This window comes from Microcaecilia unicolor, chromosome 8 (assembly GCF_901765095.1).
Source record: "Microcaecilia unicolor chromosome 8, aMicUni1.1, whole genome shotgun sequence".
In the NCBI taxonomy this organism is placed as follows: Eukaryota; Metazoa; Chordata; class Amphibia; order Gymnophiona; family Siphonopidae; genus Microcaecilia; species Microcaecilia unicolor.
The window spans coordinates 185,082,898-185,096,917 of record NC_044038.1 but is presented as its reverse complement, the minus strand read 5'-3'; the positions used below and the strand labels follow the sequence as shown (position 1 = coordinate 185,096,917).

The 14,020-nt window shown below is 47.4% G+C and overlaps 1 protein-coding gene across 1 annotated transcript in view; it reads right to left on the bottom strand.

The window, feature by feature from the left end:
* The window catches only part of DBN1 (drebrin 1), a 58,108-nt gene that overhangs the window by 15,728 nt on the left and 28,360 nt on the right, over positions 1-14,020 (bottom strand). Inside the window, exons 2-7 of the mRNA XM_030212569.1 lie at positions 6,062-6,117; positions 5,205-5,317; positions 3,742-3,816; positions 2,190-2,336; positions 986-1,063; positions 54-205 (exon numbers count right to left, since the gene is read on the bottom strand). Coding sequence (XP_030068429.1) covers positions 54-205; positions 986-1,063; positions 2,190-2,336; positions 3,742-3,816; positions 5,205-5,317; positions 6,062-6,117 — 621 coding nt within the window. The remainder of the gene's footprint in view (positions 1-53; positions 206-985; positions 1,064-2,189; positions 2,337-3,741; positions 3,817-5,204; positions 5,318-6,061; positions 6,118-14,020) is intronic.

The window sequence follows — 14,020 nt, the reverse complement described above, 5'->3', positions numbered from 1 at the left end:
CAAAAGTTTCCTCATCAGCCAAAGTCCAGCATGGATGACCTCCTTGTTACTACCTGTGTTCCTCAATCTGTTGCTCTCTCTCCAGATAGCGTCTCTCTCGTTCTTCTTGTTCCCGTCGCTCCTGTTCCATCCTTTCCTGCTCAAACTTCAGCCTTTCCTCCAATGCTTTCTTCCTCTCCTCCTCTTTTCTCTGTTCCTCTTCTTTCTGCGGGAATATGAAAAATGAGACCAGGGCTGGACGTGAAAAACGTGACGGCTCTTTCCCCACAAGAAAGTTCCCTTCTCCTGCATTCAGGAAAGTCATCACCTCATAGCTTGCTTTTGGAGACTCGCTGGGGTCCCGAGCAGGACTCAGGCTTGATTGATATGGTTTGATGTTTAATTAACAACCTATTTAGGCAGCCATTGTAATATTGTAGTTGATTGATTGGCTGTATGATTGTTGGAATGCTCGTGTATATCCTATATTTTGCTGGAGTTCCTTTTCCTTTATATTATTTATTTGTATTGAAGGGAATCCATCCTCTTACAATTCAAGTGTCCCCTGAGGGCTACTCATCCCCCAACCCAGAGAATCTCCCCAACTTCCACTCGCCACATTCTCCTGGGGGGGTGGGTGGGGGGTGTCAGTATGATGTCAGCTGGACCTTGGCATGTCCATGGAGAGGGAAGGCAGGTTCTCAGTATGAATCCAATTATATCTTGCTATGTTCTCTGGGGGGGGAGGTGTTTCAGTACATTGTGGCACACTATCAAGGGGGGATGGGAAGGAGGTAGTGTTGGCAAAAACTATCTGAATTCAAGAAAGCTTGGGACAGGTACACAGAATCTGTATAGAGAGAGGAAGGGATAGTACATAGCATGGTTGAGCAGCCTTTATAGGCCGTATGGTCTTCATCTGCCTTCATTCTTCTATGTTCCTATGCTCTCAGTATGATGTGAGCTATACTTTGGCATGCATTTGGGGGGGGGGGGGTCTTTATACCTTGGCCTGCTCCCAGAACAGCTCCCTATTAATGCGTTTCATTTCTATGGCTGCATTTGTCTTCTCATATGTTGTGCCCTGGAACAAACAGAGGCCACGGAATTAGACAGCACCACAGAAAACCTAAATAAATAATCAAAAAGTGATTTAATTCTAAATACATCTGAGGGCTTTAAACTGGCTAAAATGACAATACCAAAAAAAAAACCCTCTAAAGGCCTTCTATTCAGTACAATGTCAAACAAGATCCAAAACAGTCAGAGCCACAGACAAGCAGCACACAGGAAAGATCTGTAGTCCCAGTAGGAGGGTCTCGCGAATCTGAAGTGATCCCACAGTCCCATTAAAACAGTAATGGTGCGGCAGCCATCGTGTTGATGGGACTGAGGAATCGCTGCAGGAACAATTCTCTAAATCATCAGCTTCTCTGCTTGCTCTTTTAGGTGCCACTCCATACCCGAGAGCACAGGGCTGTGTCAGAAGGCAGAGTCTTCTATGTCTGAGACCCTCTGCTCCAGAGCACCGGTACATTTGGTAAGTTCGGCTAGTGAGGACTCTAGTTTAGCCATCTGGCTGCAGAGTTTATCTAGGTCAGGCTCAATCGCATTCCCCACTGCAGTAGTAAGCTAAATCAGCTGCTGCTCAGAAAAGACAGGTGCCATGGACACTCCTGGCTCCAACATCTTAACAATCCCACCACACAGCTTTTTGTTTTTTTGTTTTTTTTTTTTAACAACCTTACCAGACATATCGCCATCAAGGTAAGGGAGTCTATAAAACGTTTCTGTAGTAGAAGGCACTCTTTAAATAAAGTAAGTTGAGCTGATGAAAAAGGGCCGACAGAGCACAGGACCCTGGAGCAACGCCGAACTAGGACTGTCTCCTTCAACACATCATTTGACCTCCATTATTTTATTTTACTTGAAATATTTATTATCTGCACAATGCAAAAGTACTTGGTGGCAAACAAACCAACAAAATTAATAAAATATAATCTAAAATAAAAATACATCATATCATAACACAACAAAAATGATTACAAAACCACACAGAGTGCTCAGGCACTGTCCATATACCCCAAAAGACTCATGCAAGAGATGATATAAGGTAAGCCACACAGTGTTATCTCACAACCACACTGCACAATACATGCAATGCCACAATTCTTCTATGAAAAATCTGAAAAATAACAAATGCCCCTCACCACATTGCTCGCCTTCTCCTCGTCCCGCAGCCGCAGTCGTTGCAGTACTGGGCTGGCAATGCGAGTTGTACCGTTGGCCAGTCGCTGTCCTATGGCATTGGGATCAATGTCTTCCACGCTGCTGGCATTCACTATGACATCCACGCCCTGAACCCAGAGAAACAGAGAGAAAGAGTGAAAGCAGAACCTTGTCTTGGCTGTATCTCATCTGAAAGGAGATTCTACTGCTGCCTGAGGCTGGAGCTGTGGAGTCAGTCCTTCCTTCTAGAATTAAGTCTCATTTTCTATGGCTTTTGGTGCAGATCCTGCACTGTTTTTGTAGCCCTTCGCTGTATTGCTTCTAACCTAAGAACTGTCGTACAGGGTCAGACCAAAGTTCCATTAAACCCAGTATCCTGTTTCCAGCACTGGCCAATCCTGGTCACAAGTACCTGGCAGGTCCTCAAAAACAGATCTCCACGACGCTTTCCCCCAGGGATAAGCAGTGACTTTCCCCAAGTCTACCTGCTACTCCACAGATGGCAGCTACACCTTTGTCCTCATAGGGAAGAAGGAGGGGTCCTCAGCCCAGAACTCTTTGTGTCTTGGTTACTGGGGAAAAGGAGAGGAGGAACAGCAGAATCGCTGCATGTGAGCTCCAAGAGCACCTGGGGGAGGGGGGGGGGTAATGCTATAAGTAAGCACTAGCACGTGCATGCAGACAAGTGCACATATGTTTGTACACGAGTACATGTATATGTGCACGAGAGTGCGTGCACGTGTGCATGCGTATGGGTATGTGCACAAGTGTGTGCACGTATGTCTGTGTATGTGAGTGATCGTGTGTACACGAGTGCACACATACCCCTATTCTATAAACTTGCATGCTCAATTTTACGCTTAGTGTGCAAAGTTGCACACACAAGTTAAAGAATAGTGTCAGTTGTGTGCATAAGTTAATATAATGCTGCTAATTGGCACTAATGATGAATTATTGACTATAATTGGCACTAATTAGAAGTTACACACTTAATTGCTCTTGGTCAGCAATCTGTACACTGCGCGTACAAAATGCCCAGCGAGCAGCTGCAAGGGGGTTATGGACCCGGGAGGGGAATGGGTGGTCTGGGACGTGTCTAGCACTTATAGAATAATTGAAGTTAAGTGTAACTGTCTACAGTCAGGCACCGGCATTTCCATCTGCCACTGAGCTGACGTAGGCACTTACAAAAATGGACTGAAGTTCGGCGTGTACTTTTCTAGAACAGCAATAGTGTGATAAAATTCATGCTTAGCACACATCCAAGCACCTACCTTTGGGTGATCTATAGAGAACTGCCCCCCATGCATGTCTGTAGCTAAGCAGATAACACCACAGTGGACACAGACACGGTCAGAGTCTGGCCATGGTGCCCATTTACAAGCGTAACTTGGATCAGAGTTACAGACACGTCCATCAGCTTATGGCTAAGCACCGACTTTCCTTCCTAGAATATGTGCCGGAAGCCCTCTAGAATTACCCTGGAGTTCCCTAGTAGTGGCCTTAATGCCTGCAGAACAGCTACTGCCTCACCTGGAAGAACTCGGCAATCTTCGCCACATGACTGGCACATGCGCATTTGCGTGCATCGGGCACATCCTCACCCACCTTCAGAGAGGAAAGAAATTAACGTAAGCAGATGAAGGACATGAGAAATGGATGAGACAGCAAGAATACTCTGAATATGAATTTAAAGGTCATCCATTAATACACTAATTGGAAACAGGAAGTGCATGGGCTCAACGTCCAATGACAGCTGAAACCCAAGAGAGGATGGACTGATTGAATCAGAGGAAACTACAGGGACAAAAAAAAAAGTTGAATTCTTGTAAACCACTGAATTCTTCATGTGCTGTCCTTTAATAGCAGGAAAAAATGATTTTCACAAAGTCACAAGACTGCCGTGTACCTTACATACTTTCACCAGGGAACAGCGATTATTCAGGAAATGATGTAAGATAAAGAAAAGGTTCAAGAGAGCGAGCTAGACTTGAACACACAGGCACAGCCAGCCAGCTGTACAATCAATGTCCATGCAATAGTCACAACTGAATCCTTTCAACACCATTGAGAACCAAAATCAGTTCCCATTTGCCCAATGCAGTCAACCTGAAGCCCCCCACACCAACTCCTGCAAACCTGGTTCAATCCACAGCAGACACACACCACCCCCTTTCCAGCAAACCTGTATCAGCCACACACATGCCAACAACCCTCTCACAGTTATACAAACCTGACCACTTCCCGCACACCCCCTTCAAACCTGCATCCCCTCACTTTAAAAAAAGGTGTGGTGGTGGTGGGGGTAACCTGCACAGAACAGCAGGCACAATCCTGAACAAAAGGCATGGAGAGAGAGGGTCAGGTAATCTGCACAGAGCAGCAGGTACAACCTTAAACAAAGTAAAGGGTGACCGAACTTTTCAGTTCTGGCCGAAATTGAATCTGCGGCCAAAATTTGTCGCTCGGATTCAGCTGGAACTGTAGCCCTGCCCCCAGTTGCCACCACCAAACCCATCCCCCCCACCCCACCCCACCCCAACAAGAAAAGCATTCTCCCAAGCTGATCATCAACTCCACCCTCCCCCACCCTCACCTGTAGGCCCTCTCTGGGCCTACTTTCTAAAGGCCCTGGTGCTCTACTGGCCTCTTTGGAGCAGGGGTTGGTTCCTGCTCCCTCCTGCTGCAACATAGTGAAAATGGTGGCCACTACTTTCCATCTGCAAACCTGAATCTCACTCCCCCCAGGCACATCCACACCGATAAATCCAAACTCCCCTTTGCACACACTTATGCATCACATCCCCTCCCCCAGACATCTGAATACCTCCAGGTATTCCTACTCCTGCTGCAGTCCTGAACGACCCTTTACACATTGCCTTCCAAACAGGAATCCCACCTCTCCTAAGACACACACACCTTTGCACATCTGTTACTGAATAGGTTGTGAATGAAGTTATATAAGAGCAAAAAGACATGTGCCTTGAACAACTCACCCAATTGATGAGGACATATCTAGGCAGGACGGCCTGTGGTTCTTTGACACTGCAGAATCCATACATCACCCGCTGATTCTCAAAGTGACCAGATACCTCCTGTAATCCTCCTCCTAGGAAGAGAGATGGAGGAGAGGTCAGCAGCAGTTTATTGTAGCCCAAATATACAACTACTGACCCTGGTCTGGGGATAAATACGGTAGAACGTTTTACTGATGGCCAACAGAATAGATTCTGCTTTTATCCTCCCATCTCTTAAGGTTCCCTCACCACAGCAGAGCTGTGCACCATTACACCAGCTAATAGTAATGCTAAAAAACCTGTAAGACATCTTCCCAGGGCCAGTATCTGTTCATTTCCTGCCCTAGGGAACATCACAAGGAGAACCTGTGCTCCCCAGGGCTCCAAGATGCTCCTGACCTATCACAAGATGTCCGGTGGTTACTACCCCCCTCATCCAGTAACAGAGCACCTATAAAACATTGCCATCCACGCAGGTAAGTGTACACATGTACACATCAATGGCAGTAATGCACCCAAGCACTATTCATTACTACTAACTCAAATGTCTTAGAATGTCAATAAAAGGAGGCATGCAAGGGGGAAGGGCATGGGTGTGTGATAGGCATGACTGACACATGGGCTTCTCATAGAATGCCGCATTAAGGTATGTCCAACAGCCATAGACCTGGCATGAGTACCCGCTGAGGCTGGTTTACACCAATATTCTATAAGTACACCTCCATGCTCATATTATTTGCATTATTTCAGCACCTAAATGGAGGCAACCAGATACAGAACTGCCTCCTGTGTGTCATGGACCTCTGTACTACCCAAAAAAAGGAACAGAGTCTTACCTCCTGATGCGGCCAACTTAAGATCATCAGAGTCCTCCTCATATGTGTACAAAGCCCTGGAAAAGGAAACCAAGGCATTTACAACCACAGTCGCTTAGAAAAACAGAAAACAGAGAAAAATGTAGGCAGATAGTACAGACCATATGGCCTATCCAGTCTGCCCATCCATGCCATCTGCTCTCTCTATCTAGAGATCCTATGGACTTGTCCCAAGCTTTCTTGACTTCAGATACTGTTTTCGTCTCCACCATTTCCACTGGAGGCTGTTCCATCAATTCACCACCCTATCCTTGAAGAAATATTTCCTCAGGTTACTTCTGAGACTATCCCCTTTCACCTTCATCCTATACCCCTCATTCCAGAACTTCCTTTCAATTGAAAGAGACTTGTCTCCTGTGAATTTATGTCATTTAGGTATATAAATGTCTCTATTCTATCTCCCCTTTCCCTCCTTTCTTCCAAAGTATACATATTGAGGTCTTTAAGTCTGCCCCCATACACTTTATTTATTTTTTATATAAAAGTTTTCAATATTACATTCATATACATAAATGCAATGAAATATCAGAAACATAACAAAAAGCAAATACTTTTTTTAAACTCTTAACCAAGGTAGGAAAAATTGCCCCCTACTTAGTCCACAAGAATTAGACAAGATACAAGGAAAAGATCAAAAAAAGGAAACTTATAAATCAAACCCATTAGAGCAGAGAAATGCAGACACTTGCAGCCAATTTATCCAGGATATTTTTTTTAATCTGTGGGAGGATTCAGGGAAGTACCTCTTTCACCTTCCTTAGATATTACAAATTCCTGCAATTTCTTCGGATCAAAGAACACATAATTTATCAAGTTTAAAGACACCAAACATCTACATGCAAATTTTAATACAAAAGTACCACCTAAAGCGAGTATTCTTGGTTTTAAACCCAATAATTCTCGTCTTCTTTTTTGTGAGTCTGTAGCTATATCTGGAAATAACTGGACCTTGGCTCCAAAGAACATTGCTTCCCTATGTCTGAAATACAGTCGAAATATGTTATTTCTGTCCGGTTCTAAGGCGAAAGTTACTAGAAGAGTTGTTTGTTCCGTAACAATCTTTTCAACATTTCTATTGCAGGAATTAATGGCGATTTAGGGAAATTTAGAAATCTCAAATTATTCCTCCTCCCGTGATTGTCTTGATATTTAAGCTTCCTAGCTAGAATATCTCTCTCCTTAATGACTGTCGTTGCAAAGCACTGTAATTTTTTAAGTTCACCTTCTAGTAATTTAGTATTTTTCTCTTGTAATTCAATTTTGCCAGACAAAGTTCGCTGTGATTGTTTTAAATCAGAAACTTCTCCCCTGAAGGAGTTGGTTACCTGGAAAAGGGAAGAGTTCAATCCCTGTATAGCGTCCCACAGGGCGTCCATAGTCACCACAGCAGGTTTTGTATTACCCCCAACACTAATGGAGGCAGCTCCCAGATCAAAGGAAAGAAAGGGCTTACTTGCCCACATGTCCCTTGTTGTTACCACTTCTGGGGTTGCGATGGCGGCGGGTCCTCCTCCAGCAGCTTGGGAGATCAACTCCACTTCGGGCATCTCACAATGCTGTTCCCCAGCCGCCACCAAACTGCTTCCGGGTCACAGGAGAGTTGTATTCCAGGGAGGGCTTAACGAAGCTCCCTCTATGCTGTGATCCGCCATTAAACTCATGGATCCAGTTGAAGCGGGTGCCAGCATTTCAAACGTCTGGACGCCAAACCTCTCCAAGGTCGTCTGTCTCAGGATAAGGTTTTCTCCAGGGTTAGAGGAGGACTGACCTCTGGTTTTCCCTTTTCTTTTCCCCATTGAGTAACACGGGGAAAAGCTCCAACACGTCAAATTCATGGAGGGTCAGGAGCTCAGATTCGCATGACCGCTCTAGTCGCCGTCTTGTCTGTTCTCCTGTCCCCATACACTTTATGACGAAAACTACTGACCATGTAAGTAGCTGTCCTCTGGACTGATTCCATCCTGTTTATATCTTTTTGAAGGTGAGGTCTCCAGAATTGTATACAATATTCTAAATAAGGTCTCACCAGAGTCTTATATAAGGGCATCATCACCTCCTTTTTCCTACTGGTCATTCCTCTGCCTGTGCACCCAATAATCCTTCTAGCTTTCACTGTTGCCTTTTCACCTGTTTGGCCACCTTAAGGTCATCACATGCTCTTCTTTCATGCACAAAAGTTCTTCACCCCCTAAACTATACCATTCCCTTGGGTTTTTGCATCCCAAATGCATGCGCCTGCATTTTTTAGCTGCCAAATTTCAGACCATTCCTCTAGCCTTGTTAAGTCCTTCCTCATGTTATCCATCCCATCAGGGATGTCTACCCCTATTGTAGGTTTTGGTATCATCCACAAAGAGGCAAACCTTACCAGACAATCCTTCAGCAATATCGCTTACAAAAATTTTACAAAGAACTAAATCTTGTGATACATCACTGGTAACATCCTTTTCCTCAGAATGAGCTCCATTTACCACTACCCTCTGTCGCCTTCCACTCAACCAGTTCCTAACCCAGTCACTTTAGGACCTGTACTGAGGGCACTCAGTTTATTATTAGTCGTCTATGCACAATCGAGTCAAAGGCTTTGCTAAAATCTATATACACCATATCTAACGCTCTCCTTCAATCCTACTGTCTGGTCACCAAGTTAAAGGAATTAATCAGATTTGTTACAGGTCTAAAGATTCTTCAGCAAGCTGGATAATTATAGCTTCAAATCCTCCACCAAGCACTGCCCCAACCTGGAAGGAGTTCACTGAAGACAGACTGAGACCAGCATGGAGGCATCAGCTGAGCAGGAGCAGGATTTGGGGGGGGGGGGGGGGGGGGGGGGAGGGGCACAGCATTAGCAACTACCTTGTGCTTGTATTTAGTTCCAAGAGCATTTCTCTACACATGGCTGCATGAAGAGGTTAATTTTCAAAGCTTTAAATCAGGAACCATGTGGGTAAAATTAAGGGTTATGCAGGAAGAATGGCTGAAATCTACCTAAATTAGGATTTTCAGCTGGCCAAAAGACTGTAATGAGAAGAAACGCCATGTTCCAGCTAGCACTGTGGCAGTACTGTGCCCTGCTACGAAGACAAACCTGGGTTCCATCTTCTGCTCCCCAACGTTGTGTACGTCTATTAGCGTTATAGAAATGCTAACTAGTAGTATGGTGGCTGGGACTGGGCTGTACTCACAGTTCCTAGAGAAGGTAGTCAGACTCATTGTATAATGGCAGCTTCTTCAGGAATTAGTCCTGGTGTGTGTCCTCTCCCTGTACACTGCACTGACTAATGCAAGTTGGAAGGGGACATGAAATCAAAGAGAAAATCCCTGGTTATGTCCATGATGCTGACCCAAGACCTGGTTCTGACTGAACTAAAAGAAACTGCCAGGTCAAGAAAAGCAGTCCTGGGGCAGATCAGTGGTTCGACAAGTGACACTAGGTGGAGGGGAGCCAAAGAGTCAGAGGACCACCCACCCATGCTGTTATTGTCTTCTTGTGTGAGGGGGGAGGATTTTTGACTGATGGAATAGAGGGTAGAGATGGATTATGTGTAGGAACGTGGGAGGATAAAAGTTTGATGACAGATTTTACCGTGCTACCGTTCTTGTGTCTGACTTGTTGTACACATATACTATTGGAAGTGTTTTCGAGATGTGATGTGGGTCTCAAAGCCCACCAACTCCCAACACAAAGATTTAAAGCAGGTTACAATAAGACAAAAACAGAGAAACTAACAATAGATTTTTGAAACAAAGTGGGGGCACAAAGTCTACACACAGAAACCTAGAATGTCAAACTTCCCTCCCCCAACATGAATAAGCATTCCTGCTCTTTCACATTATGGGAGGTGTTCTTTCACATTATGGGAGGTGTTCAAGAAAGCTTTGGGCAGGACTGGAAAATAAAGCAGAAAGACTGTTTTCTATTTTCCATAATAAGCCATAATGCAGATGCCAAAATTCAAGGGACTAGAGTTTCAATGTACTCACAGGCTTAGTCCCAAAACAAAGAGCTTGAAATTATCCCCCAAATGTTTAAGATGTACATTTTAGCCACACAACCATGCAGTCTCTGCAGCTAGTTCCAACTGGATGGCTGTGGGAATAAATTAGAAGTGCAGATGTATTTCAGAATCAACCATCCTGTGACTCCTCCAATCATCAATAGCCCACAGTCCCTTACAGACTATCATCCATCTCCTCTCAGTGTCCGGGGGCCTCTCTACCTTCCAGAGGAATGGACTCGTATTTAGAAATATGTTTTTAATGGCCAGGGCAAAAGAAGGTAAAATTATGTATCATACCTGATAATTTTCTTTCCATTAATCATAGCTGATCAATCCATAGACTGGTGGGTTGTGTCCATCTACCAGCAGGTGGAGATAGAGAGCAATCCTTTTGCCTCCCTATATGTGGTCATGTGCTGCCGGAAACTCCTCAGTATGTCGATATCAAAGCTCCATACGCAGGACTCAGCACTTAGAGAATTACACCCACAAAGGGACATTCTGCCCAGCTCACCACCGCCGAAACGGGGGAGGGGAATTAACCCAGCTCATCCCCACACAAGTGGGGGAGGGGAATCCATCCAGCGGGGAGGGACACCATACCCGCCGACGCGGGGGGATCTGGCTTATCCTGCAACCGCAACCGCGGGAGGAGCTGACTGACCCTAACACCGCCAAAGCGGGAGGGGTACAAAGCTGCCCTACAGCCGCACAAAGCGGGAGGGAGCGCCGGCAGAATTTAGGTCTCAATCCAGCCCCGTAAAACAGAGGGGAGAGGAATGCAGCAGCTCACTGTAACACAAAATCATCTCAACTCCTGAAGAATCCAATTGAAAAAACTTGAACATGAAGTCCTCCTGAACAGGAACTGAAGACTAAACTTGAACCTGAAATGCAACCAGAATAAAAACAGTACAGATAACTGGGAGGGGCTATGGATTGATCAGCTATGATTAATGGAAAGAAAATTATCAGGTATGATACATAATTTTACCTTCCATATGATCATGCTGATCAATCCATAGACTGGTGGAATGTACCGAAGCAGTACTCACCCAGGGCGGGACATAGAAATCCCTGACCGCAACACTGAAGCTCCAAACCGGGCCTCCGCCCGAGCAGCCACAGTCAAGCGGTAATGCCTGGAGAAGGTATGAGCCGATGCCCAAGTTGCCGCCTTGCAAATCTCTTCCAAGGAGACGGACCCGGCCTCCGCCATCGAGGCCGCCTGAGCTCTATTGGAGTGAGCCTTCAGCCGGATAGGCGGCACCTTCCCCGCGGCCACATAAGCCGCTGCAATGGCTTCCTTGACCCATCTTGCCACTGTAGGCTAGCAGCCTGCAGACCCTTACGAGGACCTGCAAACAGGACAAACAAAAGGATGGGAGACAGAGCTGCTGATTCACATGGAAGCGAGAAAACAATCTTGGGCAGGAAGGAAGGCACTGTGCGAATAGACACTCCTGCCTCAGTGAACTGCAGAAGGGCTCTCGACATGATAGCACCTGGAGCTCGGAAACTCTTCTAGCTGAAGTGATAGCCACCAAAAGACTGCTTTCAACTTCAGGTCTTTCAGAGATTGCCCTCGACAAGGGTTCAAAAGGCGGCTTCTGCAAGGCTCTTAGCACTAGATTGAGATTCCATGCAGGTACCACTGAGTGCAGAGGAGGGCGCAGGTGATTAACTCCCCTTGAGAAAGCGCACCACATCTGGCTTCGAAGCCAGGGAAACACATTTCAGGCGGCCCCTGAAGCAAGCTAGAGCCGCTACCTGGACTTTAAGGGAACTGAGCGACAGGCCTTTCTCCAGACCTTCTTGCAGGAACGCCAACACTGAAGAAATTGGAGCAGTGAAGGGAGAAAGGGAGCCTGTCTCACACCACGATGCAAAGGTACGCCAAACCCTGGCGTAAGCAGAAGTAGTCTAGAGTGCTTCCTCGCTCTCAGCATAGTGGTGATGACCTTGTCTGAGAAGCCTTTCTTCCTCAGACGCTGCCGCTCAATAGCCAGGCCGTAAGACCAAAGGGGGAGGGATCCTCCATCACCACGGGACCCTGATGCAACAGGCCCTGCTCCGCTGGCAGTCGCAGAGGTCCGTCCACTGAGAGCCTGATCAAGTCCGCATACCAGGGACGTCTGGGCCAGTCCGGACTCACCAGGATTACCCGGCCCGGATGCTTTGCCACCCGGTCTATCACCCTGCCCAACATGGGCCAGGGCGGGAACACACAGAGAAACTCCTGTGTCGGCCACTGTTGGAGAAGAGCATCTACTCCCAGAGATCGAGGGTCCCGTCCTCTGCTGAAAAGCGCGGCACTTGGCAATTGGCCGATGACGCCATCAGATCTAGGCTCGGCTGGCCCCAGCGCTTTGTGATGTCCAAGAAGCCTGAGCCGATAGCTGCCATTCTCCGGGATCCAAGGTATGGCGACTGAGAAAGTCCGCCTTGGACATTCATGACTCCAGCAATGTGGGCCACCGACAGCTGTTCCAGGTTCGCTTCCGCCCACTGGCATAGATTCATGGCCTCCTTGGCTAGAGGGGCGCTCTTGGTACCTCCCTGGCGATTGACATAGGCCACAGCCGTGGCATTGTCCGACAGGACCCGTACTGGCTTCAACGCAGTACCGGGGAGAACTCCAAAAGCACCAACCGAATGGCTCTGAGTTCCAGGAGGTTGATAGACCATTTTGCCTCTGCAGGAGACCAGAGCCCCTGCGCTGTCCTTCCCAAGCAATGGCTCCCCAGCCCGTCAAAAAGGCGTCCGTCGTGACGACAACCCACTCCGGGGTCAAAAGAGGCATTCCCTGCGGACAACTTGTCTGTCCTCAGCCACCAGCTCAGCGCATTGCGCACCACTAGGTCCAAGGGAAGGCGCACAGCGTAATCCTCCGACACTGGAGTCCAGCGCTGCAGCAGAGAGTTGTAGTGGTCTCATATGAGCCCTGGCCCAGGGCACTACTTCCATCGTGGCCGTCATAGAGCCCAACCAGCTGCACATAGTCCCAAGCCCGAAGAGGAGAGGCTACTAGGAACTGGTCCACCTGAGCCTGAAGCTTGACAATTCGATTTTTCCGACAGGAACACTCTGCCCACTTGGGTGTCGAAACGAACTCCCAGATATTCCAGGGACTGAGTCGGGCACAGCTGGCTTTTCTCCCAGCTGATGATCCACCCCAGGGAGCTCAGAAGAGCAATCACCCGGTCTACAGCTCTGCTGCACTCTGCATAAGAGGGGGCTCGGATCAACCAGTCGTCCAGATAAGGATGGACTTGAACTCTTTCCTTTCGTAGGAAGGCCGCGATGACCACCATTACTTTGGAGAAGGTCCGCGGAGCAGTAGCCAACCCGAACAGGAGGGCTCTGAACTGGAAGTGTCGGCCCAGGACTGCAAAACGCAGAAAGCGTGATGAGGAGGCCAGATGGGAATATGCAGGTAAGCTTCCTTGATGTCCAAGGATGCCAGGAACTCCCCTGCCTTCACTGCCGCTATAACAGAGCGGAGAGTCTCCATCGGAAGTGCCGAACTTTCAAGGCCGATTGACCCCTTTGAGGTTGAGGATAGAACCGCCTTTCTTTGGTACACACAAGTAAATGGAGTAACGTCCCTTGCCAAGCTGATCTTCTGGCACCGGAACGACCGCACCCAGGCGAATCAGATTGTCCAAAGTCTGCTGCACTGCCACAGCTTTGACCGGAGACTTGCAGGGAGAGTGTACAAACCCGTCTCGTAGGGTCGGCAGAACTCTAGCTTGTAGCCGTCTCTGATGACTTCCAGCACCCAAGCGTCTGAAGTTACCCTGGTCCACTCGCCCAGAAACGAGGACAGGCATCCTCCAATCTGCACTGGGCCATGGACCAGGGCCCCGTCATTGGGTACGAGACCCTGGGGGAGGACCGGAGGAAGCACCTCCGGGAC